Genomic DNA, 26,601 nt, shown 5'->3' with positions numbered 1-26,601 from the left:
ATCCCTGAGGCTCTGCCCATCTTTAAAGTCATAGCCTGCAATCTACTCAGTGACGCAAACCAGCTGCCACCTGCCCCTTCTGGCCAGTGAGGAACGAGGGAGCTGATTTCCCAAAACTTCAGTTCCTTAGAACTGTTTTGCTTCACAGTGGCCTCAGCTACACTCTCCTCACGTGTCTGATCAGTTCGTTTTCATTTTATTCTCTTGCAGAAAGTCAGTAATGGGATCCCGCTTCCCCCTGTTAAAGTACCCCCCAACCGGCCCCACTTGCAGGAAATGGACCAGCAGCAGCCAGGTAAATCCTGCTTTCTGGGACTGAAGGGGCATGTGGGGGTAAGGGTCCCAATGGGAGTTGTGTGGGATCACCCACAAGTGCCCCAAAACACCTCTGCTCTAGGGAACCTACACTACCAGCAGGGCTAGCTCCGCACTTGCAGCATGTGGTTCTGGGATGGACTGACCGTGTAACCCAAGAGCACCTTGGTAGCAGGGTAGATCGTGTGTGTCAGGGATGACTGCACACACTTTGCTTTGCTGTGGCCCACTCAGTCTGCTCTGAACAGAGACTGGGGGCCACAACTGTGTCCAAATAGAAATGAACTGGTTGGCAGGCACCTGGTGATTCAGAGCTGGTGCACAATAAATGCAGCTGCTGCCATTTGTCACTTGCCCCCCTTGCTATGGTGACGAGTGCAGGCAGGGTTCTATATACCCGTCCTGAGAGGGGAGGATGGACAGCTCCGGCAGTAGAATCGGTGGCTTCTGATGCTGCCTGGAATCCCTCCAGATGTAGCTCAGTGGGACCCCCCCCAAAGCTGACCAACACTATCTCCTCCAAAGAGGCCCTGCCCATTGTCATGATGGCTGTTTGGCAATGTTTTGCTCTGCAGGACCTGCTGAGGGAGAAGACACTGCTGCAAATGATGCTGATCCGCAAGCAGACTCGCAGGTGCAATGTTCCCCAATGTCACAAACCATTAAGGCTATAAAATCACTGGTGCCAAAGGTAAGGGTGGATTCAGCCCACTTCCACCAAAACTCCAGAGCCACCACAAAACTTTGGGGCTCACTGGAAAGCCTTTTCTTCCAGACCAGTTCCCCCTCCCCCATCCCAGAGAGATCCTAACTCCCAGATGGACTTTTGTCTGTTACTCTTGAGTCCTTGATCTTCCTCTTCTTCTGTCTCTCCGGGCCCAGGCTGTTGCTCTGTGCTGTTAACAACCACTGTGTTCTATCACAGAGAGCGCTGCATTTCTGGGGTTAGAGAAATCACCTCTGTATCGTTTTCCTACCGCACATTGGACTTGTGCCTACAGAGCCTTTCTTTGTCAGAGGCAGCTGCTGCTGAGGTCACCAGCAGCCCCACTTTATTTGGCACGGCCACTAGACCGCCTGTGATTTTGGAGTCAGTGCTGTGTCAAGCTGCATGGATTGGCAGCTGAAATTTCCGCAGGAAATTATGGGACCTGGCAGCATCATCTCGGGGACATGTTTGCATGATAATACAGGGAGTACCTGTCTCCTCTCTGGAGCTGAATACTCCTGTGCTGAATACTCCTGTGCTGAGTAGATGTGTCTGAGTTATAGGATTCAGATCCAGACTCTTCCAAGAGGAAAAATGGAAGTGTTTGGATCCAGGGTTTGGAGAAATGCGCCCCACATGTGAAATTCACATCTGGATCCTGGTTCAGATTCTATGCCACGTGGAGTTTGGTGGCACTGAGGTTGGCATTTGGGTTAAGGCCCCCCCCCTTGACTCTGGTTATGGAAGGATGGGCTAGTGGTCGGGCACTGGCCAAGATGTGGGAGACCTGTGTTCGGTTCCTTGTTCCACTAGGGACTTCCTGGGTAAGTCACCTCATGTCTCTGTGCCTCAGCACCCCAGCTGTAAAGGGGAGATAATAATATTTCCGTACCTCACAAGGACATTGTGAGGATAAATACAATAACTGATTGTAAAGTGCTTTGAGCTCTGCTGTTCCTCAACTGCTGGAAATGGCCCACCTTGAATATCACTACAAAAGGTCCCCCCCCCCGCTCTCCTGCTGGTAACAGCTCAACTTAAGTGATCACTCTGGTTACAGTGTGTATGGTAACACCCATTGTTTCATGGTCTCTATGTATATAAAACTCCCCACTGTATTTTCCACTGAATGCATCCGATGAAGTGAGCTGTAGCTCACGAAAGCTTATGCTCAAATAAATTTGTCAGTCTCTAAGGTGCCACAAGTACTCCTTTTCTTTTTGCAAATAGAGACTAACACGGCTGCTACTCTGAAACCTGCATAAGAATAGGCATTATTGTTATTCTGATATTTGCTGGTGAAATCGCTCTAACCAACCCACCGAGAGCAGATTCTCCTTTGCTTCCTGGTTGTTTGCAGGTCCCACTGGCTCAGGACAAAGCATCCTCCAGCGAGAACAGATCCATCCTGCTGAAAGTCCACTGTGACTATACAGTTAAAGTGAACAAGGCCCTGACCTTGTCAGACCTCAGGTCTCTGCTGCGGGAGACATTCAGCCAGCAGGCAGAGCTTGGGAAGCTGAGGTAGGCTTGGTCACAGACTGGAAATAGGGTTACACTCTGGATACACTCAGCTGGTGCCAAAGGCTGAGTTGGAAGTTTCTCCTTCCCAGTGAGCTGCAGTTTTCCTCTTGCCATTGCAGACAAATCATTGCAGTTCCCTGAAGAGGTGTTTGCCCAAGGAGCTAGGCATAAGCCGTGTCTGCCGTCCGTGTTGTTCTCCACAGGGCATTTTGTCTTTCAGTAGGGCTCAGGCAGCCATAGGCACAGTTCACAAGATGAGTACATACAAAGCAGCACAGTGTCCCCTCTCCCAACTGAATAGTCACACAAAGCCCTGCCCCCTGGATAGTCCACCTCATTGCTTTAGAGCACAACACTGACTCCTTGGGGACAGGGAATGTGTGAGCAGGGAGGTTTCACAGGACCAAAGGAGTATGGAACTGCACCAGCAGTAGTGAAAGAGGGGGAAGTTTAAAGAGAAATGCTATTGTAGACACCTCTGACCTGGAATAATTTTCTCCCAGCCAGGGCAACATTTAAGGCACACCAGGTTCAGCTCAGTTGCACTTTGTGTGCCCAATTTAGAGGTCTTGTGTAAGTCTAAAGCAGACTGAAGTTTTGTCTCCTGGAGCTGGAGGCGTAATTTCATATGCGCTAGCTCTGGTTGAGCTAGTGCGCTAAGAATAGCAGCGTAGCCATGGTGGCCTAAGCAGCAGAATGGGATAGCCAGCGTCAACCCTCTGCATCCAATCCTGTCTGAAAGCCTAGGTACGTATTTAGAGCCGCCAGCCCTTCCCCCCGCCTGTGGCATGACCGCTACACTTCTCCTTTTAGCACGCGAGCTCGCACACAGCTAGCGCAGGTCTGTCTGCCTGAACGGGGAATTACACCTCCAGCTCCACGCAGACATACCCCGGAGGTCCTGGACTGACATGCTTAGGAAACCAGAGGGAGATGCAAGCTGCACAAGCTTAGATTCACCTCTAAATTTGGCCCTAGTGCATTTTCTCTGTCCTCCTCTCTTACTTCAGCTGCAGGCTTTCAGACAGCAAAGAGTTCATTGTGATTTCGGGAGAAGAGGAACTGGGGAAGATGTGGCAGCAGGTGACAGATGGGAGGCTGACACTCTGGTGCCAGGTACGTGCCCCTTTGGGATGCTGTTCTTCCTCACTAGATTCTGATATAATTTCTGCTCTGCCGTGCGGTTTACACCATGGCCTTGTCCCATAGGGCACAGATGCCTGTTCAGACAGACCTGTTCTCTACAGGATGGTAGCACATCATGGTTACACAGCGCAAAGGCCTGAGGATCTGGAATTCAATGAAGGAGACACACTGGACATTCTCTCTGAAGGTAGCTTTCTAGTTCTACCTGAAGTTCTTCACTGGGCAGCTTCAGGAGTCTGTTTGCAGGGAGGGGATGGGGACAAGTTGGGGAACAAAAGGCTTCCTGATAGTTAAGCCACTAGGCCTTATGGGGGACTGACATGTGCATGGGCCTGTACAGGCCCTTTGCACAGGGATGAATGTCACCCTTAGCAAGGCTCCCTGGTTAGGCAATTCAAGGGATTGCTCGGTCCTTACCCTGTTCCTTTGTGTTTTCCCAGTGAATGAGGAATGGCTTGAAGGCCATTGCAATGGCAACTTTGGCATTTTCCCCAAGTGCTTTGCTGCTCAGGCCAGCATTGGGGCTGCCCTCCCTTAGAGAAGAGATGCTTCTTCCTGCCAGACTCCACAAGAAGCCAGCTGGGCTCTGGACCCCACCTCACCTTACTCATGTCTCCCACAGAACAGGAGAAGCTTGCGATAATTCATTCAGGTCTGACCATCGCCAGCCCTGCTAGGTATTTAATGAAGCTGCCCACACAGGACGCTTCCCAGTGTGGGACCCCATTATCCAGAAACCCAGCAGGATTAGTTTCTGTAGCAGAAATAGCATTTTCTATGGCATGTGTCTGGCCTCAGTATAATAATAGAAGTGAGATGACAGGTCTGACTGGGGAGTGGGGGAGGTGGGATCTGGGTGCAAGGCATGGGGTGGTGTCTCATGAAGGACACTCTGAGAGGTGCTGACACAGCAAATGGAGATTTCCCATCTCAGACCCAGCCACCAGCTCTTTCTGTAGCAAGAACTTGGGGTTCAAAGGTGCAGATTAAGTGGCAAGAAGAACCAGCTCCTCCAAAAGAGGACGCTGTGCTCTGATAGCAGCAGGAGGCCTGGCTCAGGCCTTAATCCCCACTTCCCACCAGGTGGAATAAAAGTGAGGGAAGCTGGACCTTGCCGTCACTGGATATGCCCATGCTGCCGTTAGAAACCCACGGCTGGCCCATGCCAGCTGACTTGGGCTAAGGGACTGTTTGAGTGCGGTGTAGGCATTTGGGCTGGGGCAATTAAATAGCTCCTTAGCCTGAGCCCCATGGGCCTGAGTCAGCTGGCACAGGCCTGCGGCAGGGGACTAATGGCAGTGCTGACAGACCCATTGAGGCCAGACTGTGGGAGGCAACGTGCCACCCAAAGAGCCAGAGCACAGGGAGGCAGGCCTGATTCTCTGGGCCCCACGCAGTGTAGAAACAGCGCTGTTCTGGTTTGAGAGCATTTCACACCCACTTTGGACTGCTGTAAATGAGTGCACATGAATCAGGCATAGGGTGTGTGGCCCCTCCAAGACCCACTGATCTGCCAGAGGCAAAGGGCCCTGTGCCCAGACATCTTGGGTTGTGGGGATTGTCCCTGGTCAGCTGAACACTGGTCTTGTCCCAGTCGGTTCCGTGAAGTTGGGCCACAGCAGGGAGCCAGACCTTGAGGGACTGAGAACTGGGTTGGAGGGAAGGAATGCAGGGCCTGGGGATAAAGAACAGGGTGGGGGAGGTGGCCAGGTGACAGGAGCTGAGGCATTGGGGGGAGGGCAGCCAGAGAAACAGGCCTAGCAAAGCCCAGAGGGATCAGGGAGTGGAGAGCCAAAAGGAGGAAGTGGTAAGTGGAGCTGAAAGGAGCCATGGGGGAACTAAGAACACAGAGAGAGCGGGGCTCATGGGAGTAGATAAAAATAACCTGTGGGGGAGAGTTGTGACCTAGGGTCTCTACTTTGCAAAAAGGGTCCCAGGAACTGCAGGGTGGTTCCTGGGCACCAGCCCCTGGGGCTCTCTCGGCCCATCAGCCATGCAGTGCGTGAGCCTTTGGGAGCTCACTCAGCCCCACTGGCCTGAGGGAGCTCCCTTGGCCTTCCTTCCTGCCTGGCCTCTCGCTTGGCCCAAGCCTCTGGGGAGTTGCTCAGCCCATCAATCCTTAATAGTCCTCCCCTGGCTCAGGGCCCTGTGAGATCACACACCGTCTCTGCTGTGCTAGGCTTTCCAGCTGGCACAGGTTTCTGGAGGGTTGTGCAGCCCCTGTATACCAGGCGTCTTCGTCAGCACGGGTCTCTGTGCAGTGGCACCGTCCCCGACCCTGCAGCTCACGGACACCGGCCTCTCAGCACTGCAGGGTGCTTACCTGGAACAGGCGGAGCAGGACACTCCTGCCCTCCACCCTGCAGGGCCTCTTCTTGGTCCAGGCCACTGTATGCTGCCTCAAACCCTTGCCCACCCCAGGGCCACTGGCAGGCACGGCCTCTCTAAGGTCACTCACAGCCTGTACCTGGCATACCCTTTCTAGGGTCACTCAGCCCCTTGCACTGCCTGGCCCATGCCCTGCTGCCATAGCCATGGCTAGCCCAGGCATGTGAGCTGCAGCCTGGAAGAGAAAGCTGCCAGCAGGAGGACTCCTTGTCTGGATCTTGTTCCTCCCCTTAGACCAAAAGAGCCTGAATTCATTAACTTTTAGGGGGTGCTGTAAAAACCACGCCTCACAAGAGCTGAGGGGGTGGCTGGCTGGTTGGGGTGGGGCGACTCTGTTGCTGGGATTCCTGGCTGGTCCCTTGGAGTTGGTTTAGTGGGGTAGGAGCCTGTGATGCTGTTGGAAGGAGTGTTTTTGTGAAGAGGTGTCTGTGTGCCTAGAGTGGAGGTTTTGGGGTGGGGTTTTACTTAAATCAAATCTATAATCCGTGCAGGGCCAGTGGAAGCAGCCTTCACAGTGTTCAGCTCAAAATCCCCAAATCCCCAGCCCCGCCTCCTCCCCCAGGCGTGCCGCATTTCCCCCCTCATTGTTTCCTGCGGCTCCCCCCCACAACCCCCCCCGCCCTCGCTCACCTCTGCTCCGCCTGCTCCCCTGAACATGCCGCTGCTCCGGTTCTCCCCCCTCCCTCCCAGGCGAGGGGGAGCAGGCGGAGCGGAGGTGAGCGGGGGGGGAGTGCAGGAAGTAACCAGGGGGAGTAGAGGAACCGCTCCCCGCCCCAGCTAACCTCCGCTCCACCACCGCCACCTCCCCCAGGCACGCTGCCGCTCGGCTTCTCCCCCCCTCCCAGGCAAGAAACAGCTGTTTGGCGCGGCCAGCCTGGGAGGGACGGGGGAGAAGCGGAGCGGCGGCAGTGTGCTCAGGGGAGCAGGCGGAGCGGAGGTGAGCTGGGGCCGCGGGGGCACATTTCTAGGGCCAGCATGGCCAGCGCCGGAATGCCATCCCTAGAAATGGGCCGCCCCGAGCACCAGCTTGTTTTGCTGGTGCTTAGAGCTGGCCCTGGAGAAGGCTGCCGTCGTCTCGCCAGAGTGCGGCCACACACCTGCGGGCGTCATTCCAGGCACAAAAGGACTAACAGGCTACATGACTTAAAGGTACAGGGCCCCATCCTGATCTGCACATGCCTTCCTCGCGCTCGGGATCTGTGCCTACATGCCTCCTTCTTCTGCATTAGCATCATCCAGCCTGACCTCCTGTTTAACGCAGGCCGTCCAGCCCCTCTCCTGGACTCCAGCGTTCTACCCATGGCTTCTAAGTGAGCTAGATTAGAGCATGTCTAGAAAGACAGCCAATCTCGACTGAAAGATGTCACGCGATGGGAAACTCCCCCATATATTTAGGCCGTGATTAATTATTCTCCTATTTTAAAAAAATGCCTTATTTCTAGTCCGAATTGGTCTAGTTCAGTTTCCAGGCACTGGCTCTCAGTCATCCTTTGTCTGCTCGGTTAAAGAGACTTCTGTGAACAGAGCTCTTCCCCTGGGAGATACTTCTAAACACTGATCAGCTCCCCCCTCAGCCTTCTTTGGAGGGCGGCATTCACGGAGAGGAACCAGGCAGACATCCTGAAGAGACGGCGAGTGCCTTGAAGGCCTCCCCACACTCGCCATCACTTGTGCCACTTCCCCTTTCCTGGGCTGCTGGGAGGGGCTCTCCGTCCGTGACTCGAGCTGCTAAGTGGGATTCCAGAGGCACTGGATGAGAATGGCCAGCAGTGCCGCTGCAGCGGTCAGGACGATGAAGAAGATGGTGGCGGCCCAGAGCCCGCGCTGCTGCCCTTTCACTTGCTCGGGGGCCTCCGCCGGGATCATGTTGGTGAGGTTCAGCACGTAGCCCAGGGCCCAGCCAATGTCCGTGTCCGCAGCCTGCCCGGGGAAAGAGCAAGCGAGCACTTTACTGTGCTGGCAACATACTTGGAGCCCAGAGCCCCTGCTGCTTCCAGAGCTTGTGGGGGAGAAATTCTTGTGCCTGTCTCTGCCGGTTCTGGTCCCTGAGACTAATACAGTCCGGCCTGGTTAGCTGGAGCTTGGCTTCTCTGAAGCCACATGCATCAAAGAGGTATCCCTATGCAGGAGTGCCATTACCGTGGCTGTGCCCGAGGTCACTGTGCTGTGCAAACGCAGCCAGCAGGAGCCAGTACACCAGGAGCCTGGCATCCTCTTCTGACCCCCCAGCCCCTACGGGGGCAGTAGAAGTGGTGCTCCTCTCAGAGGACTGATTCAGCCCTACACAGATATTCATTGCTAGTGTCCCCCAGTGCAGCTCTCCCAGCGTCCCTCCTGCTGCCCCATTCTTGGATTCTGTACCCCGAACTGGCTATTGAAGGCCAGCCCTCATTATCATTGGGGGCCCAGGGCCTTTGGGGTCACAAGCAGTGACTCTCCTTTGGGACTGGAACCATTGCAATGATTCAGAAGCAGACCTTGCCCCTGCAGTGACCCCTCTGATGGATGATTTAGTTTTATTTTCCCCGTACAAATCTGCCATCATTCTGCACACTTCCATCCCCCCCACAATGTTCCTGTGACCTCTGACTATCTCAGCCAGCTGTGGCAGAAGCCTGCTGTTACACCTATCTGATTCCACTGAAATCAATGAGGTTCATTTGGATTTATGCCAGTGTAAAGGAAAACAGAATTTGGCCCTGTGGTCTCTAGGGAACGTGTGGTGAAGCCATGTGGCCACTAGTGCAGAACTTTCCATGACAGCACACCATAGCCTGCTGCTACCACCAAAGATCTGCAGCCAGGAGGAAGGATGTAGCCGGAATCAAGCCACTTCCGGGCCCAATCCTGCTAAGTGCGGCCGCTTTTGGTGTGATGCTGAGTGCCCTTGATTCCCAGGCGAACCAGCTGGAGTTGAGGGCACTCTGAACTCAGCAGGCCAGATTCTTAGTTACCAGGTGCAGGTGAATAGCCATTTGCATTAGTGGGCATAATTCTCACACTGTGTAGTGATAACTGGGGCCAAGGTTGGAGACAGCGACCCTGGGAGGAATGGCAGTTGCTGCCAGGTGGCTGCACAAGCCGGACCGACAATGGTTCTTTACCTGTTGGCGGAAATGGATGCTGCTCCACATTTGCTCGTCAAATTTGTAACCCTCGTGTAGCAGTGTCAGGATATAAAAGGCTGAGGGGCAGTAATTGTGTAGGCGGCTGTGACTCTCCTCCTGTGGGAAGCTGGCCTGGAGCTGAGAGAGCCATTGGGACAGACAACCGCAGATAGCAGTTAGCAAGGGCCCTGCAAAAAGCCCACCTTCCCCAGTAGTGGAACAAAAGGGAACAAGCAGGATATAGTTCTATGAAACAGCCGAAGTGTCTGTCTCCATTGCTTAGCCAGCAGTCCATATGGCCCCCAGTTACTGGTGCAGAAACCACAGCTGGGGCAGGAAGCCCAGACCCAAGAGTCTTTTTAGTAGTGTGCTGGGACTTGGCCAGTACTTTGACACTGAAGCTGAGATCCAAAGGGCCTGGCACTTTTTGCAGTTCAGATCTGAGAGCCCTGCATGGCTCCTTCCCATCCCACTTCCTAACCGCTCACTCCCTGTACACTGCTAGGACAAACCTTTCTGCCAGGATGTGCGGAGTGTGACTCCCACCTGCTAATGGGCCTTCAGAGCTCCTCTGCTTTGACGGTTTGTCATGCAACTTGGGGGCTTCACAGGATAATAGACAAACATGGGCTGAGCTCTTGGCTGCTACCAACAAGAATCTCACCTCCTTCCAGCCTTTAGTGCAGAAGCCCCAGATGGTGGCATTGATGACACTCAGGGGCTGCCCGTTAGTCAGGTTCAGAAAGTAGAAGGTGTAGTAAAATCCAGAAAAGGCCTGTGCAAGAAGAGGAGACATTAAACCTGTGTCCTTCTAGAAGATGCTGCAGAGGAGCATAACAACAATAATTAACTTTCCCTTCTGGAGAACTCTTCATCCAAGGGGAACCCCAAAGTGCTTCACAGCAGTAATGAATTTCTCCTCACTCCCCGTCAAAGGCAGGCCAGCATTATTAGCACCATTTCACAAATGAAATTGAAGCACAGAGAGGTGAAGTGACTTGGCCTAGGTGACAATGATAGTCAACAGCGGAACCAAGAGTAGATCTCAGGACTGGGCACTAGAGACCTGAACCAATGCCTGCAGTAGTCAATGGAAAGTCTCCCAGCAATGTCACTGTGGTCTCGATTGGCATCAGTATGCAATCTATAGTACCACATGTTAAGATTCATACAAATTCTACGTTTGTAGGTGCAAAGCAAAGTTAATGCTTTTGCAGTCTGGGCATGGTTAAGGTGAAGGGCTACATCACAGCTGAATTATTTTTGCATTTGTGAATGTAGTCTGAGATTGACAGCACAAGAGACTGAAATTCTTTTGTAGCCATAGATTGGGTACAGCATGGGCAGTCAACATGCAAACTTTTCTCCTGCTACCCATGCCAGTGTGCCCAAGCTGCATCTTGAGCTAAACTATACCATCAAATTGCCTGTTTTCTGTGTTTTTTTTTAATACATTTAAATTCTCACAATTTGATTTACAGCCAGAGCTGGCCTAAAAACACGGGCTGATGTGTGGATTTCAGGGAAGATTGCAAGATTTTGTTTCAGTTAAGTTAATGGATTTTGTTTCAATTAAGTTAATAGATTTTAATATCTATTCCCTAACCGGGACTAAGCACAAAGTGGTAATAATCCTCTTTGCTTAGCATGGAATTTCCTTTGCTTTTGCTTCTGCTGTTGTTTACTTGGAAAAAGAAAACTAAGAGAATTGTATCTGATCACACACGGAAACGAAAGATGCTCCCATACCATACTCAAGAGTGCTATTAAGATGCATTGACAAGAATGAACTCAATAACAATTATATGTGTATTCAAATCCATGTGCAGAGCACCTCTGATGCTCTTATGATCACACATGGAGATACGATTCAACATGGTTAGCTTCAAACATGCATGTGCAGACACGCCTTGGCTCTAGCACAAAACTGGGGGAGCTGCACGTGTTGTATACTAAGGGCTGCTTTGAAAGTACCCCTCATTCCTCAGCTGTGGTTGGCAGTGCATAGCCCCTGTAAGTCATGCTAATGGCACAACTCCCTTGGGCCCCTCAGTGGCATGAGTGTTTCCCAGGGCAGACAAATCACAGAAGTGACCCCCGGGAGGATTCAGCTGGAAGGTAGAAGGCAGCGTTATTACATTAAGAGCCATGAATGGCACATAGAGCTGAGATGGGGTGAGTTTGTTTCACTCTGCTCGTGACCCATCCTCCCCTTTGGGGAAGAACAGCCCCTGCACATAGGTGCATCAGATTTTCAGACATCTCCTCCCTAGCTTCGTGGTTCCTAATGGGGATCTCAGCATTTGTCCCAGGTCAAGTTTAGCTGCGGGTTACACACACACAGTGATACAGCCTCCCTCCAGTTTAGTTGATGCCTTATCTATCTCCTCAGTCCTTTAGAGCGTTACTCCCACCAGTGTGGTAGCCAGCTACAATAGAAGGGAAGGTTTCCTTACGAAGAACTGCCCATGCCCCGGCGGCTGATAGACCCCGTTGAACCCGCACGTCCTGTTGGCCCCACACGCTGTGAAGTTGAAGAGTTTCTGGATGGCACTCCTGCACTCCGCTGGGGCCCCTGTCCCCCGCACCATGAGGATCTGGCTGGGGTCATGTGCAACTGGTGCCGGGACGCAGGGACTGTCATACAGGGCAGCGGCAGTGACATTCTCCTCGTATCCCTTGGGGTAGCACGGGTGGGAGATCTGCTGAGAGGTGAGGTTCTCCTAGAGAGAGGGGAACCCATTAGCAGCGCTCAGGCTTGGGATAGCAGCCAAACCCCTCCCCTCCCCACCTCTCCCCCATCTCCTCCAGTTTGGAGCTTCTGGGAGAGTGGCAGCTAAACCCTTATAGGAAAGTCCTATAGGATTTAGAAGAAAACGAGAACTGTCCTATGGCTTTTCTTATCCATCCCATTGTATTTGAGACTGCAAACCCTATCCTGGTATAGAATGCTATAGGGTGGGTCACAAAGCCCATGCAAACCCCACTCTGGGGCTGTCTGGGTATCTGACCATCTCCCCCGCTAGTCTCAGGCCAGGCCCTGCCTGGCCTCAGAGATGGCACACAGATGATGGTGGGGAAGTCATTGCCCCTTCGACACATCACCCTTCTCTGCTTTTGTCACGTGCTCCTCCTGGAGCTCTGCAGCCCCAACCCACCCAGACCAAACTGAGGTTTGGCCTCCATCTCCACTTCCCAACCCTCCTCCTGGTTTGTCCATCCCCAGCACATCCAAGGTCATGCCTCTTTGGGAGCCAGCTTCACTGCTGTCTGTGAGACGTCAGGACCCAGATCCCAGGATCTTGACTCTGCACGTCTTCGGACAGAACACAAGGGGGGGCTCAGGGCTATCCTTCAGTACAAACAGGGGTATGAGTGAACTCAAGCCAGCTACCCGTGGCTGTCACCTGTGCACTGACCCGTGCTGAGTTACCCCCTTGCACACCAGCTCCCTTATGCAGGTTAAGAAGAGCAGACCGAAGCACCAGCCTTATCCTGAGGCCCTGCCTGGCAGACCTCCCCCTTAGGCCTCACTCATCCCAGCACCAGGGCTGGGCTTTCCTGCTTGCCACTTCTTGTGTGGATGTCTCTGCACAGCCCTCCTCACGTGCCCTGCGCAGGACGCAGCCCTGGGTGTCAGGGCCTGGGGGGAGCACGGGATAGTCTCTCTGACACCAGAGCACTGCCTGGGTTGGGGTGTGTCAAAGGAAGAAGTAATGTAACATCTATGGCTTCTCGCTGCTGCCTCCTGAAACGTGTGGGTGGGGCCAGGCTGTCAGGGGAAGGACTTCAGGAGTAGAAAGGTGACACATGGTGGGCTGCCATCCTCCAGAGTACGGGTGGAAAATCCAACACCACATTGCTGCAACCTATGCAGCTCCCCCATTGCTGGCTGCACGGTGCAGCTCCTGTGGCATGCGAGGGGTTAATACAAATCCCAAGGCAGAGAGAGAACTGTTGTGTAGCTGACTGGGCTATAGGATCTGCCCCTATTGATCTCCCTTTCCCACCAAGCCACTGGGTGCTGCTGTTGATTGTTCGCACAGTGTAAAGTCTAAGGACTAGCCAGCAAGAGGGGGTGGGGGAAGACGGAGTCATAAATCACATAACTATGAGTCACACCCTCGTCTGGGATTTCTGGGAGTTTCCAGGGCATAGGAGAAAGAAGGGAAACCATCTCTCGCTTCGACAGGGAAACCCTGCCTCACTGGGGCTTCTCTCTAGTACTTGCTCAGTTTCACAGATAAAGTCTTTGTTTTGCCTGCTCTGTGCTCTAAAGAAAAGCAGTTGGCAAAGAGTCCCTGTCCACCCAACTTGACAATCTTCTGATGCTCTCAGAGATTTTCACGCTCTTCTCTGGCAAGTCAAAGCCATTTGTAGTTTGGTTACCCATTTGTTGATGTGCACAGGGTCTGCATGAGCTCTAGCGTGACATCCAGGGAGAGCTGGCAAAGACGACTTCATGAACCAACCTTGTGTGCACAGACACACCCACTCTACCGAGGCACACAGCAGGCTGGCGCTGCTTTGCCCCAGTGATCGCTTTGGGCTGGTGTTGGATCACCAGGCACTTTGCTGTTGGAGGCAGGGGTAATAAAGGGTTGTTCATAGGCTCAGCCTAGCCAAACTGCCTGCATGGCCCCACCCACACTCCACCCCCAGGGCCCTCCTGTTTCCCGCCGTGCTCTGCGGCAGGTCTTGGCTGGGGCCCGGGCCAGTGGCACTGGAACCAGGGGGGTCAGGGGGCCATAGCCCTCCCACTACCGCCTGGCCCGTCTACTTTTCGCTGGGGCGGACCTCGCCCCCTTCCCTTCCTTTCCCCCCCGTGGCCCCACCCCCCAGCCAGGCCAGCGTGGAGCCCGGTCAGGGAGCCTGGGCAGCTGTGGGGAGCCGTGGCAGACCCTCCACCTGCCTGCGGTGCAGGGGGGACAACCCCCAGCCCATGTCCCCGGCTGCCTGGGGAAGGTCCACGATTCCACGCTGGCTCCCCACAGCTACCCACGTGACTCTCCCCGACCTGGCTCTGGGGTGGGAGAGCTGGGGGCTCGGAGCTGCAGCCCAGCCATGGTAAGAGCCGCGCGGGCAGGTGTGAGGAGCTGCGGAGTCGTGGACTCTTCTCCTTCCCCGGGTGGGCGGGGACATGGGCTGGGGACTGCTCCAGCCCCCCACACCACAGGCAGGGAGAGGGTCTGCTGTGGCCCCCTCGCCTTCCTCCGTCCAGAGCTGGGTCGGCCAGAGCTGTGCAGGCAGCTCTGGAGAGCCTGGGTCCCTCCACCTGCCCTGGGTGTGGAGCCTGGGACTAAGGTAGGAGGCTGCCTGCCTCCACCTCGGGCATGGGCCTTTGAGCCTGCCCCCCCCCCACACACTTTTGGGAGGGCTCCGGTGTCCTTGCCTTGGGCTGGGGCTAGTGCGGGCTGGCCTGCAGCCAGGGACTCCAGGTGGCTAGAGCCAGTGCTTGCACTGCCCGCCCACCCAGGGATGAGGGTCGTGCTGCCTGACCTCCTGACACTCCGGGAGGGGTGGGGGTGCTGCCCACCTGCTGCGCTGGGGCTGCGATCAGCTGCCTGACCACCTGCCTGCTGCTCTGGGGCTTGGGCTGGGGGCTGTGCTGCCTGCCTGCCTGTCCGCCAGGTGCTCCGGGCTCTGGGCTCCAGCAGGGGAAGCGGGGCGGGATGGGTAGGGCCCCAGGCAGAGGGAACAGGCTGGCCAGGGACTAGCCTCCCCAAGCCCACGGTTCACCTGCCACCCATGGGGTTGTTATCCTGGGGTGCCAAAACCCAGGGGAGTTGAGTGAGGGTGGGGACAAGTATCTGGTGGTGTGGGTGCTTCCTAAGGGTCTCAGACACCATTTGGTGACAGGTTTCAGAGTGGTAACCATGTTAGTCTGTATCCCCTAATGCCCCTACTTTACTTACACTACATTGATGACATCTTCAAGTAGAGTAGGAGCGTTAGGGGATGAGAGCTGAGCATCTTCATCATCTGGACCCATGGGAAAGAGGCCCTCGAGGAATTCCCCCAGGATTTCAACAATTTCCATCCCACCATAAACCTCAGCCTGGACCAGTCTACACAAGAGATCCACTTCCTGGACACTACAGTGCAAATAAGCGATGGCCACATAACCACCACCTATACCGGAAACCTACTGACCGCTATACTTACCTACATGCCTCCAGCTTTCATCCAGACCACATCACACGATCCATCATCTACAGCCAAGGTCTAAGGTACAACCGCATTTGCTCCAATCCCTCAGACAGAGACAAACACCTACAAGATCCCTATCAAGCATTCTTCAAACTACAATACCCACCTGCTGAAGTGAGGAAACAGATTGACAGAGACAGAAGGGTACCCAGAAGTCACCTACTCCAGGACAGGCCCAACAAAGAAAGTAACAGAACACCACTAGCCATCACCTTCAGCCCCCAACTAAAACCTCTCCAGCGCATCATCAAGGATCTACAACCTATCCTGAAGGATGATCCCTCACTCTCATAGATCTTGGGAGACAGGCCAGTCCTCACTTACAAACAGCCCCCCAACCTGAAGCAAATACTCACCAGCAACCACACACCACACAACAGATGAAGTGAGCTGTAGCTCACAAAAGCTCATGCTCAAATAAATTGGTTAGTCTCTAAGGTGCCACAAGTACTCCTTTTCTTTTTGTGAATACAGACTAACACGGCTGTTACTCTGAAACAACAGAACCACTAACCCAGGAACCTATCCTTGCAACAAAGCCCATTGCCAACTGTGTCCACATATCTATACAAGGGACACCATCATAGGGCCTAATCACATCAGCCACACCATCAGAGGCTCGTTCACCTGCACATCTACCAATGTGACATACGCCGTCATGTGCCAGCAATGCCCCTCTGCCATGTACATTGGTCAAACTGGACAGTCTCTATGTAAAAGAATAAATGGACACAAATCAGATGTCAAGAATTATAACATTCATAAACCAGTTGGAGAACACTTCAATCTGTCTTGTGACTCGATTACAGACCTAAAAGTGGCAATACTTCAACAAAAAAACGTCAAAAACAGACTCCAACGAGAGACTGCTGAATTGGAATTAATTTGCAAACTGGATACAATTAACTGAGGCTTGAATAGAGACTGGGAGTGGATGGGTCATTACACAAAGTAAAAACTATTTCTCCATGCTAATTTTCCCCCCTACTGTTACTCACACCTTCTTGTCAACTGTTTGAAATGGGTCATCCTGATTATCGCTACAAAAGGTTTTTTTCTCCTGCTGATAATAGCCCACGTTAATTGATTGGTCTCGTTACAGTTGGTATGGCAACACCCATTTTTTCATGTTCTCTGTGTATATATATCTTCCTAATGTATTTTCCACTGCATGCACCTGATGAAGTGGGTTTTAGGCCACGAAAGCTTATGCCCAATAAATTTGTTAGTCTCTAAGGTGCCACAAGTACTCCCTGGGTTTTTTTGTGTTTTTTTTGCAGACACCATTTGGTTTTTCCTCTCTCTGGTGTGTAATAACAGACCTTATTAAGACACAACTGAGAGTCTTGCTGCAGACCAGAAGAGCTGAAGTCACTGATAACCAGGTCTAAGTATTACACCTGCTTTGGGACAATGTCTCTGATGCAAGTGACTGCCCAGTCTGTGCTAGTAGTGAGGCTCCCCCACTAACAGCTGAAAACACTGAGAGCTGTATTAAGTGGTGGTCCTCAAGGCATCCCAGAGGGTGGAGATTTGGGTGGTGGTGGGTGGCCAGCAGAGTGGCTGATGCCGGAGTGAGCTCCTGGACAGTGGAGAGAGCAAGGGGCCTTCCCCTTCCTCCCCACCAGTGTGGGAGGTGAACTCACACAGATGCACCTCTGAACTCTGGGTCTTCACTGACCAGGGGCAACAGCTGTGAGTGGGGTGTGGTGGAGGGAGAAGGGAACTCCCTGACTGGATGACAAACTTAAGAACAGGTAAATACGAAAATGTGACTCACAAACATTGTATCTGGCATAAATTCCAGACAAATAATCATTGAGGCTAAAATTTGAGAAGCTGCTGGACATTTTCATGAATACATTTTCATGGATAAGCTGGTGGGAAACAGAATAAAGTGAGCCACAAATAACAGCAGGGCAAGGCCACTACAAGTTAGTCACCTGTTGTCAGATTCATCCAGATTCAGTACATGCCAGCCTGCAACTTTTTAAACACTGAGTGGAGGGTCCGGCACTCTTCTGCTCTTCCCCCTGCCCTGGCCTGTTGTGCTGCCATCAGGCGTTTATCTTTCCACTGGAAGCAGTGCAGCGAGTGTGTGCTGCGGGGACACAGCTGCTCTAGTTAGCCCCATGGCATGTGTGTTTCACTCTGCTGTATCCAGACAGTTGAGCAGCGGAGCAGGGGCATTTCACAGGGGCACCTGGAGGTTTGGCAGCTGTCAAGTGTGCACCTCCCTTGGAGACTTCTGGCACTTCAGCTATTCTCTGCTACCAATCATGGTACAGCTGACTTACTGCCCAGAAGCAGGAAGCATGTGTCACATGGGTCTGACTGGAGGAGGACTCCTCTGGGGTAGAGAAGAGACTGGGGATCAATTTTTGTCCTATGAAAAATTTCAGTGAAAATGAATATTTTTCAGATTTGAATTTAAAAAAAAAACGAACTCCCCAAACTGATGGGGTTTTTTTCAGTTTGTAGCAGCTAAAACCTGAGGGGGGGAATCAGTTTTTTGGGTTTTTTAAAGGAAAGCCTCCAATTTTCTGACAAAAAACAATTTTTTTCACTTTTGTTCCATTTTATCAAAAAGACATTTCCCATCCAAATTTCTTTTTGATTGAAAATTGTTGACCAGGTCTATGAGGGGTTGACTATAAGATAGTGACCTACAGAAAGTGAAGGGGAAAATGCTAATGCCTCATACTGTAATTATTTATACCTTCCTTAGGGCTGCCAACAGCATCTTCAAGGCCTGGTCTCGCCCGTAGCAGAGGTAGCTGTGGGTATAAACGGAGTAGTTGGTCCCATACAGCCGGAAGAAGACTTTGGTGCTGTTGTCCTCAATGGTACCACTGGGCTGGAAGGTTATTTGGGTTGAAGCTCCTCCAAGATCCAGAGCTCCCAGAACCTCAGCTGACTGAGGCCGTATCCACTTCCCTGCAAAGGAGAACTGCCCCCATGACACACTAAGGATTAATTCAGGCTGAAGAAAATCCAAGTTCTCATCACTTACTAAAGATGTTGCGATGGCCTCCTGATCGCCGTGTCCCTGTTTAGCCAGACCTTTAGCGGCAGGGCATTGATCTCAATGCCCAGCCAAGGGCACAGGGCTAGATCCTCAGCTGCAGGCCAGCTCCTCTTGCTGAACATCAGCCCAGATCCACTGACTGCAAAAGAGCTAAAATGATTTATGCCAGCTGAAATTCTGGCCATATGAAAGAACGTTGCGTGGTTTCTTTGTGGGTGATAGCAGCAGCAAAGGCAACCTACAGGAGTAGGAATATTATGTTCCAAAATCTGTAAGGTTCCAAAACTGACTGAGAGGAAAAGCACCTCTGGGTTTTAAGTTGAAATTGCATGAGTTTGTTACAAACGTCAACACAGATGTAAAGAGCAAACCTTCACTACTGCACTGGGCCGAGGGGGAGGCAATGCTAACAGGGTTCTGGGCTTCACTCAGGGGGCATTACCTTCCTCCAGTTATCTGGATAAGGCCTTCTGTTGCATGCAGATGCCATGGCTTGGCACAGGACAGGGCCCCCCTGAGTCCAAGCACCCCATGGATGCAATGCTGACAGCAGCTATAGCTATTTGAAGGTTTTCCTGTTATGGAAAGACACCAGAGCTCTCCCACCAAATGAAACATGAGCTTCCTTTGTGAGAGGTTTGCTCCCATGCCAGGGGTGTCAGGAAGCCAGCTTCCAGAGACCTGGATTCCCATGTAGTGTGAAAATTCCCAGCTGGAGCCAAGCTGGGACAAGCCAGAGAAGGGAGCACGTCTGGGATATGAACTGGGCTGAGATGACCTGCCATGTTGGCTCCTCGTCCGACCCGTTTTCCCTAGAGAAGGAGCAGCCCAGCCAGCCAAGGTCACTCCCCAGCCCTTCCCCCTCTGCCCAGGCACTGACCTTGACGAGTGTCTCCAGCAGGTAGTTGATTGTGATCCAGCCAAAAGATCCTTCCTCATTCCCAGTGAGGATCCGAGCGCCACGGAAATCTACAGGGTACTGCTGGATGGTCTTGGAGACCTCTGCAAAGACCAGGTCGGCTTTTGTGCTGTTCTGCTCCCTGCAAATGAGGAGGGGAGAGATTCCACTGGTCCCCTGATGGGCACAGCACAGCACGCATGGGGGCTGCAGTGGAGGAAGGATTGCCCCTAGCATGCGGCACTCCACTGTGGTTTCAAGGATACTGATGTTAATGTCTATAGCAAAACAGCTGGGATGCTTAGGAGAAGGGTGAGAACCCTCCTCCATCCGATTACATGTCTCTTCTCAGGAGGACAAGGGGAACACAGGGAAGGGCTGAAAGATCAACCAATCATGTGTCACTGAGAATGGAGGGATCAGGGATGCCCTAACCATCTCCACTGAGCAGCGCTGGTTTGTACATGGATAAAGAGGTGAACGGTTAATCTATCAGCCAGCAGTAATGGCCCCCTCCTGCCTCACTGCCACTGCCGTACCCTCCCCTTCTAGTTGTTGATCCCCCACTCTCCTCTCCTACAGCGGCTGGTTGCCCCATTGGCGGGGCCTCTGCCAGACCCACGCTGCACGGGCAGGAGGCGTTCCCAGTGCCCCTCCCCCATTCCCCGCTCCATGGCACTGGTTGGTGTGTATTTATTGTGGTCACTCGAGCACAGGCCCGTGTGGGGTGGGGAACCGGCCTTTCCCTGAGCGGAGCTGCCCTCCTCACAGTCACTCCCGGTACCTCAGCAGCCGCATGCCTGCCGTAGCGCCGAGGTAGGTGGGCGTTTCTCTCTGTTGCTCCACAGGGATGATCGTCATGGCCTTGTCCAGACAGGCCCTCAGGCTGGCTCCGGCATTAGCAGGGTTTTCAGCATAACTGGAGATCCCGGGTCCTGGAACGAAGCATCCCAGTGAGAGCCTGAGCTCAGCCGGGCCCCTGAGACAGGGACTGTCAACGCTGCCAGGTCCTGGCCTCAGAGGCAGATTAGGGGTTTGTGAGGCCCTGGGCCAGAGAAAGTGGGGGCCCCTCCCCACCCCTTCTGCCTGCAGTCCACCCCCCGGCTCCTCCCAGCACTCCTGCCGGGGAGCTGGGTCGGGGTGCGGGGGCTTCCCCTACTCCCAGGCAAAGTGCCAGGAGCGCAGGCACAGCAGGGCAAGCCCCCATGCCCTGACACCGCTCCCCGGCAGGAGCGCCAGGTGGATGGGTTGGGGCATGGAGGCACCCATTTTTCTGGGGGACCCCAATTGGCCAGGGTCCCTGGACACGGGCCCTGTTGGCCCAATGGCTACCTGGTGCCCCGGGGCTGGAGAGCTCACAGCGAGGGTCAGACCTTGAAAATATTGGATTGTTCAGCACAATGGAGCTTCCAAATGGAGCTGAACAGCCAGCAACAGCCTTGTCCCATCCAGTCATGGAGCTGAATCCAGCTCTGAGGTAACCAAGGCAGACGCATTATCTATGGGTGACACCAGGACTGAACGTGCCCCATTCTCCCCGAAGCTAAAGTGAGCCCAACAAGCTCTCCCATTGGCTGGTGAAGCTCTTGGCCGGTACCACTCTTCCCCAGGGATGGTCTTGCTGAGGCAGTTTTCAGAGCTGATCGGGCCGCAGGTCACACCATCTGAAAAGATCTCAGGTAGCCAGAAAGAGCACAAGGCAGAACTCCCCACCTTGGAGGAGAGGGTGAAGCTAGGAGTGATTATCATGCTCATTAAATCTGCACATGATCTGTGCAATTGGCTGCATTGCCATCTGGCTCTGGTAAATGAATCCACTTGTTGGGGTGTCCTTGTTTACATAAGGAGGAGAAAGGCAGGTGTTAGCTTTGCAGGGAAGAATGTACAGAGTAAATATGTGCAGGGGCACGAATAGTTGTGTTCATGATGTATGTGGCATGGCTGTTTGTTTGCCTCAATTAAAATCTCATTCTGTTTTGAGATTGTATTTCTGGGATTTCATCTCAATGAGAGTAGCTCAGCCCCTCCCACTGGCCGAGACTGGAGCTGGAATGGGTATGTCAATATTTATCTTCCCCAGATTCCAATGGACCAACAGTTCCACTAATTCAAGCTCACTCACACCCACAGGACCTTTGGTTTGAGCTCACTTAACTGATAACTTGGCTCCCTGTGGCCTTGGAGCCTTGTCTTTCATCCAGAGCTCTAAAGCAGAGGAATCTATGGGATCCCAGCAGTGCTTGCTGGGGCTTCATTCTAGGCTCACACATGCACTAGGCATGGTCCATGCTGATTTCAGCTAGTCAGTTACCCCAGGAGTGCTGGGCTAACACTCCCTGCGCTGCTCTGCCCACCCCAAGGGTTCTGTTTTAATGCTGTTAAACTGTTAAAGACAAGCTTAGTGCTAAGCTTCCCACTTGTCACTGTGCTGCCCCCCCCCAGCCCTGTGCTGCAATACACCTCTCTGTCCCAGTCTTGCCCCACCCAGCTCTGCTTATCCATCTCAGTCCTAACTAGCAGCAACTTCTGGGTCCTCACTCAGCTCTGCTAGTGCACCTCAGTTCTGACCCTCAGCTGCCCTGCTGGTCCACTTGGGTCCCCCCACCCCTGCTGTGCAAATGCCCCTCAACCTCGATCTGCAGCCCCCCCCCCCCCCCCCGCTAGCCCAGCCCTGGGCGTCTCGTGCCCAGACTGACCATTGTGTCAAAGCTGAACAGTAATTTTTGGGATATGGACAAACATTGAGGGGGCTGGGACTGAGAACCAGCAAACTCATTTCACTGGTAATCCAGCCCCATGTAAAGCCAGGCTACCCCAGTTAAGCAACTGTCATGCTGCCCTGCTTAATGTTGGGTCTGTGTGTGTGCAAATAACCTGTGGGTAAAGTCTTCCCTTTGCTCTAGGTTGTTCCCCCAATAAAGATGGCTTCTCCAGTGTCACAGACTGAGCTCAGCAACCAACCACAGCCTTTCTTCCAAGCCAGCTCTCCCATTCTGCAGTACGCCCAGCACAGAGCCTAAGGGGAGGGCTCAGGGAGGAGAAACAGAGAAACATCTGACCACGCTGACCTTGCACGGTGCAGGCTTCGGCCTGGCTGACGATGCCGGTGCCATTCTCCTTATCCGCTGGCCATTGGTAGATGTAGAGAGCCGTGTGCGAGGAGCCGGCGTCAAACACCATCCCGTACTGAAGGAGGAGCCGGAAGGGGACACGGGGTCAGAGAGCACTTGCTGCTACAGACAGGTTTTGGGGATTTTCCAACTGTCCCCAGGGAGGCAGCCTGGAGGGGATAGCTGGGACCCAGCTTCACCTTGCCAGGTAATACAGGGAGCTGGTGGGACTGGCAGGCAGTGGAAGTTCAGAGGCCAGGGGCAGAGACTAGCCAGTGGCAGCTGTGTAAAGACCCCCCAAGGAACAGCATCAGGGATAAAAGCCAGGATGTCTGGCTGGCTCTGAAACCACAAGCCCCTGCTGCGTGAGCTAGCAGGGAAACCTCTGATGGTGCTTGGCGATGGGAAGATTTTGTCTCCTGTGAACCAGGCACTAGGGGCAGTGCTGTGCCTCCTTCTTTCCCAGAGTACTAGCCATGCCAGGCTATAGGGCTGTGTACAGGCATCTCCCTCACCTCACTGACAAACCCCAAACATGCCCAAACCTCCTGTAAAGGCCTGAGCTTAACTCTTGATGGGGTATTGGCTGGATACCTGAGCTACAGCCACAGGTCCTACCTTGGTGCCTGGAGGCAGGTAAACACCCTTCACACCCACAGCCGCCAGGATGAGAGCAATGATGCCAGAAACAACAATGACTGCCAGGAGACACCCAACAGCAACTGCCTTGGGACTGCTTCCCATGGTGACCTGCTAGAACAAGGACCCCGGGTGAGATCAGTCACATCTTTAACCCCAGCACCAGCCCTGGCAGGTACCACAAGCCAGAGAACTTCCCAATCGCCTTCCTATTTGTCTGATCACAGCTTTGTTGTTAATGTCTCAGGCCCATCTGGGCAGAGGGACCAGCTCCATATGATGGGTCTTGTGAGGCTAACAGCCCCAGGTGGGCTTGAACGAGCTACCCTCAGCTCTCCAAAGCACTGGCTCTCCCTAGGATTCTCCAGGGGCCCCTTCGATCACAGTCTGCTGGCAGACACCCTCTTCCTCCCACTTCTCAGTCCGCAAGACGAGGAGCTTCACAGCCTGGCATTTCTTAGGCCAATGTTTTCCACCCCCACTCCTGCTGCCCCATCACTTCCCCTCCCCCCACAATCTGAACATTGCCTCTCACTTCCACTCTCTAAGTCAAGCAGGAACCCCAGACCACTGGGGCACTGGGTCTGAGCAACTCTCTGAGCCCTTTGGGATTCCCCATCCTTGTGCACCTGGCAGAATCAATTAATCAGAGCAGTGAGCAATGGAGGAGTCACGTTAGACCATCATGGCCAGGCCTTCCACTTGGGGCCCATGTGGCACCTTCCCTAGAATGCTTTGCTCGCTCTAGATTGAAATGTTCCAAATGCAGGGCTGGTCTGGGAAGGGTCCGGTTCCTGCCTTACTGGAGTGGGAGAGGGATGTGAGCTAACCCACAGTTGGTCCCCTATCCAGAGTGGGAAGGTGGCCCTATCTGTGTCCCTGAGTTACCCTCATGTACATACAGAGTGAAATCAAGAAGGGGATGCATGGCTGTAACTAGAAAGGATCAAAGAGGAAGACAATTAGGCCCATTCCCCCTTACACCGCCCAAGATAATCATCCTCCCTCCTTGAGGGTTACATGGCTCAGACAATTGCAGGTTGTCAGGACCTCATCCCCGATGCATCTCATTATTCACTCAAGCTATAAGTGCTGTAACAAGGCCAGAGCTGTGCTGCACAGCAGACCCTGGGAACCCCCAGAAGCATCACTAGACTCTGGTAAGGCTGCATAGCCATTATCTGTCATGTACTCCGTTCATGTGTGGTCCAGTTCCCCGATGAATTCAGAGTAGTTAACCAAACACATGTTACTGTACATAGTTATTGCAAAAGAACTTGGACCGGTCCCAGAAACACATCCTGGCCACCTGTCCCAAAGAGCCATCCAGCACCAAAGGATAGTCTGAAAGTCACTAGGCTCAGTATACCCATGTCAATGCACTGTAGACATGCTCACATTAATTGTGCACTAGAACATGTGTGACAACCTCAGGACCCAATCCAGCAGAGTGCTGAGAGCCCCCAGGAAATCTTACAGACCTGCACCTCCCACTGATTGCAAGAGGTGTTCAGCTCCTTCTAGGATCAGGACCTAAAATTCAGTGAGAAATCACAGCAGTAGACCCAGTGTGAGAAAATGACAGAGTCTGATTTTACCTGTGCAATGGCCTACCTGCCTAATACATGCAACAGCTGAGTAAAGACACTACGCTGTGCAACCTCCCCTCCCTCTCTGTCATCCAATCTGCTGCGTAGGTTCTGCTTGGTCAGGAGTTGGGCTGGAATAAACAGAAACAGAAAAGCCAGCAAGCAGGATCCGTGGTTCTAAGGCATGTTGTCTAAGGCCACAGAACCCCTGTGTTCAGTTCCCAGCTGAACCACTGATTCCCTACATAACCTTGGCCAAGCTGCTTAATCTACTCTGTGCCTCTGTTTCCCCATCTGTACAATGGGGTTAATGCTCCCGATTGATGATGGCAAGGTGCTCTGATACTATGGTGATCGGAGGTCAGCCTTTTAAATCTAATACTGCCCAGCACCAGACACAACCATTGGAAATAGGTTCCATTAGTAGGAGTTCACAGTTGTTCCCCCTTGTTTTGTGGTTTCTGCACTTGCTGTTTACTGAACATACACAGCATTTCACTGCACAACAGGGCGTGAAGCACAGCGCATTTTGCTGTATTGTTTTGTTGGGGGCAGATGGCCTTAGAATATGCGAAATACAGTCAGTACAAGCATTCTACAGTCAGGTTTTACTGTGTACTTCTTGGAAGAGAGGATGTCATTGGCCAAACCTTTCCCATTGCATAGAGCTATAGAGTTCGGACGCTAAGGCCAGAAAGGACCATTGTGTTCAGAGCCTGAGCTCCTGCATAGCAGAGGGAGTGATCTGGCACACATGGAGCAAATAATCAAGCAATCAATTTGCAAACATCTAGAGGATAATAAAGTGAAAAGTAACAGTGAGCATGGATTTGTCAAGAACAATTTGACAGTGTAACAAGCCTTGTGGATGGGGGGAAGTGGTAGATGTGGTGTATCTTGACTTTAGTAAACCTTTTGTTATTGTCTCACATGACATTCTGATAAACAAACTAGGGAAATACAATCAAGATGGAGCTACTGTAAGGTGGGTGCAAAACTGGTTGGAAAATCGTTCCCAGAGAGTAGTTATCAGTGGTTCACATTCACAGTCATGCTGGAAGGGCATAACGAGTGGGGCACTACAGGGATCAGTTCTGGGTCCAGTTCTATCCAATATCTTCATCAATGATTTAGATAATGGCATAGAGAGTACACTTAGAAAGTTTGCAATGATACCAAGATGAGAGGGGTTGAAAGTGCCTTGGAGGATAGGGTTAAAATTCAAAATGATCTGGACAAACTGGAGAAATGGTCTGAAGTAAATAGGATGAAATTCAATAAGGACAAATGCAAAGTACTCCACTTAGGAAGGAACAATCAGTCGCACACACAAAATAGGAAATGACTACCTGGGAAGAAAGAAAAGGAGGACTTGTGGCACCTTAGAGACTAACCAATTTATTTGAGCATAAGCTTTCGTGAGCTACAGCTCACTTCATCGGATGCATAAAGTACAGTCTTTCCACTGAATGCATCCAATGAAGTGAGCTGTAGCTCACGAAAGCTTATGCTGAAATAAATTGGTTAGTCTCTAAGGTGCCACATGTACTCCTTTTCTTTTTGCGAATACAGACTAACACGGCTGCCACTCTGAAACCTACCTAGGAAGGAGTACTGCAGAAAGGGATCTTGGGGTCATAGTGGACCACAAGCTAAATATGAGTCAACAGTGTAACACTGTTGCAAAAAAACCAAACATCATTCGGGGATGTTGTGAGGATGTGACACAGCAGGGAGGGGGGAGTGTTGACCTGGGAATGTGCCCTGGGGGTGGGAGACCTGAGAGCCTGTAACCTGAGCCAGGAGGGGGAGGAGGAGGTAACACCTCTGCCCAGGAATGTGAACAGAGGCTGTAGAAGGGAGCCTGCTGGGGGGGTTTAGTTTCAGTTTGGTGCTGGGTGGAGGAACGCAGGGAACCCCAGGGCTGGGGTCTAAGCT

General features: G+C 52.7%; 2 protein-coding genes across 7 annotated transcripts in view; one reads left to right on the top strand and one right to left on the bottom strand.

Annotated features, from left to right (window-relative positions):
* The window catches only part of NOXA1 (NADPH oxidase activator 1), a 41,330-nt gene extending 36,730 nt beyond the window's left edge, over positions 1–4,600 (top strand). The window contains exons 10-15 of one of the 2 annotated variants that reach the window (XM_043530806.1): positions 211–295; positions 891–949; positions 2,385–2,548; positions 3,559–3,664; positions 3,758–3,881; positions 4,135–4,600. In XM_043530806.1, the coding sequence (XP_043386741.1) occupies positions 211–295; positions 891–949; positions 2,385–2,548; positions 3,559–3,664; positions 3,758–3,881; positions 4,135–4,232 (636 nt within the window). In that variant the 3' untranslated portion in view covers positions 4,233–4,600. Of the gene's footprint in view, positions 1–210; positions 296–890; positions 1,007–2,384; positions 2,549–3,558; positions 3,665–3,757; positions 3,882–4,134 lie in introns of both variants that reach the window. The other variant, XM_027829878.3, reaches the window with a different exon arrangement.
* Positions 4,600–26,601, bottom strand: part of ENTPD8 (ectonucleoside triphosphate diphosphohydrolase 8) — a 28,896-nt gene continuing 6,894 nt past the window's right edge. Inside the window, exons 1-10 of one of the 5 annotated variants that reach the window (XM_043530808.1) lie at positions 24,689–24,755; positions 23,054–23,185; positions 22,394–22,511; positions 20,110–20,260; positions 19,308–19,467; positions 18,119–18,349; positions 11,646–11,912; positions 9,854–9,964; positions 9,187–9,327; positions 4,600–8,002 (exon numbers count right to left, since the gene is read on the bottom strand). In XM_043530808.1, coding sequence (XP_043386743.1) covers positions 7,811–8,002; positions 9,187–9,327; positions 9,854–9,964; positions 11,646–11,912; positions 18,119–18,349; positions 19,308–19,467; positions 20,110–20,260; positions 22,394–22,511; positions 23,054–23,179 — 1,497 coding nt within the window. In that variant the 5' untranslated portion in view covers positions 23,180–23,185; positions 24,689–24,755 and the 3' untranslated portion in view covers positions 4,600–7,810. Of the gene's footprint in view, positions 8,003–9,186; positions 9,328–9,853; positions 9,965–11,645; positions 11,913–18,118; positions 18,350–19,307; positions 19,468–20,109; positions 20,261–22,393; positions 22,512–23,053; positions 23,189–24,688; positions 24,756–26,601 lie in introns of those variants that run through there. The other 4 variants (XM_027829884.3, XM_043530807.1, XM_037879955.2 and 1 more) reach the window with 4 other exon arrangements.

Source organism: Chelonia mydas, chromosome 16 (genome assembly GCF_015237465.2).
Source record: "Chelonia mydas isolate rCheMyd1 chromosome 16, rCheMyd1.pri.v2, whole genome shotgun sequence".
NCBI lineage: Eukaryota > Metazoa > Chordata > Testudines > Cheloniidae > Chelonia > Chelonia mydas.
Note: the sequence above shows the minus strand (reverse complement) of the source record. Positions and strands in the feature narration are given on the sequence as shown.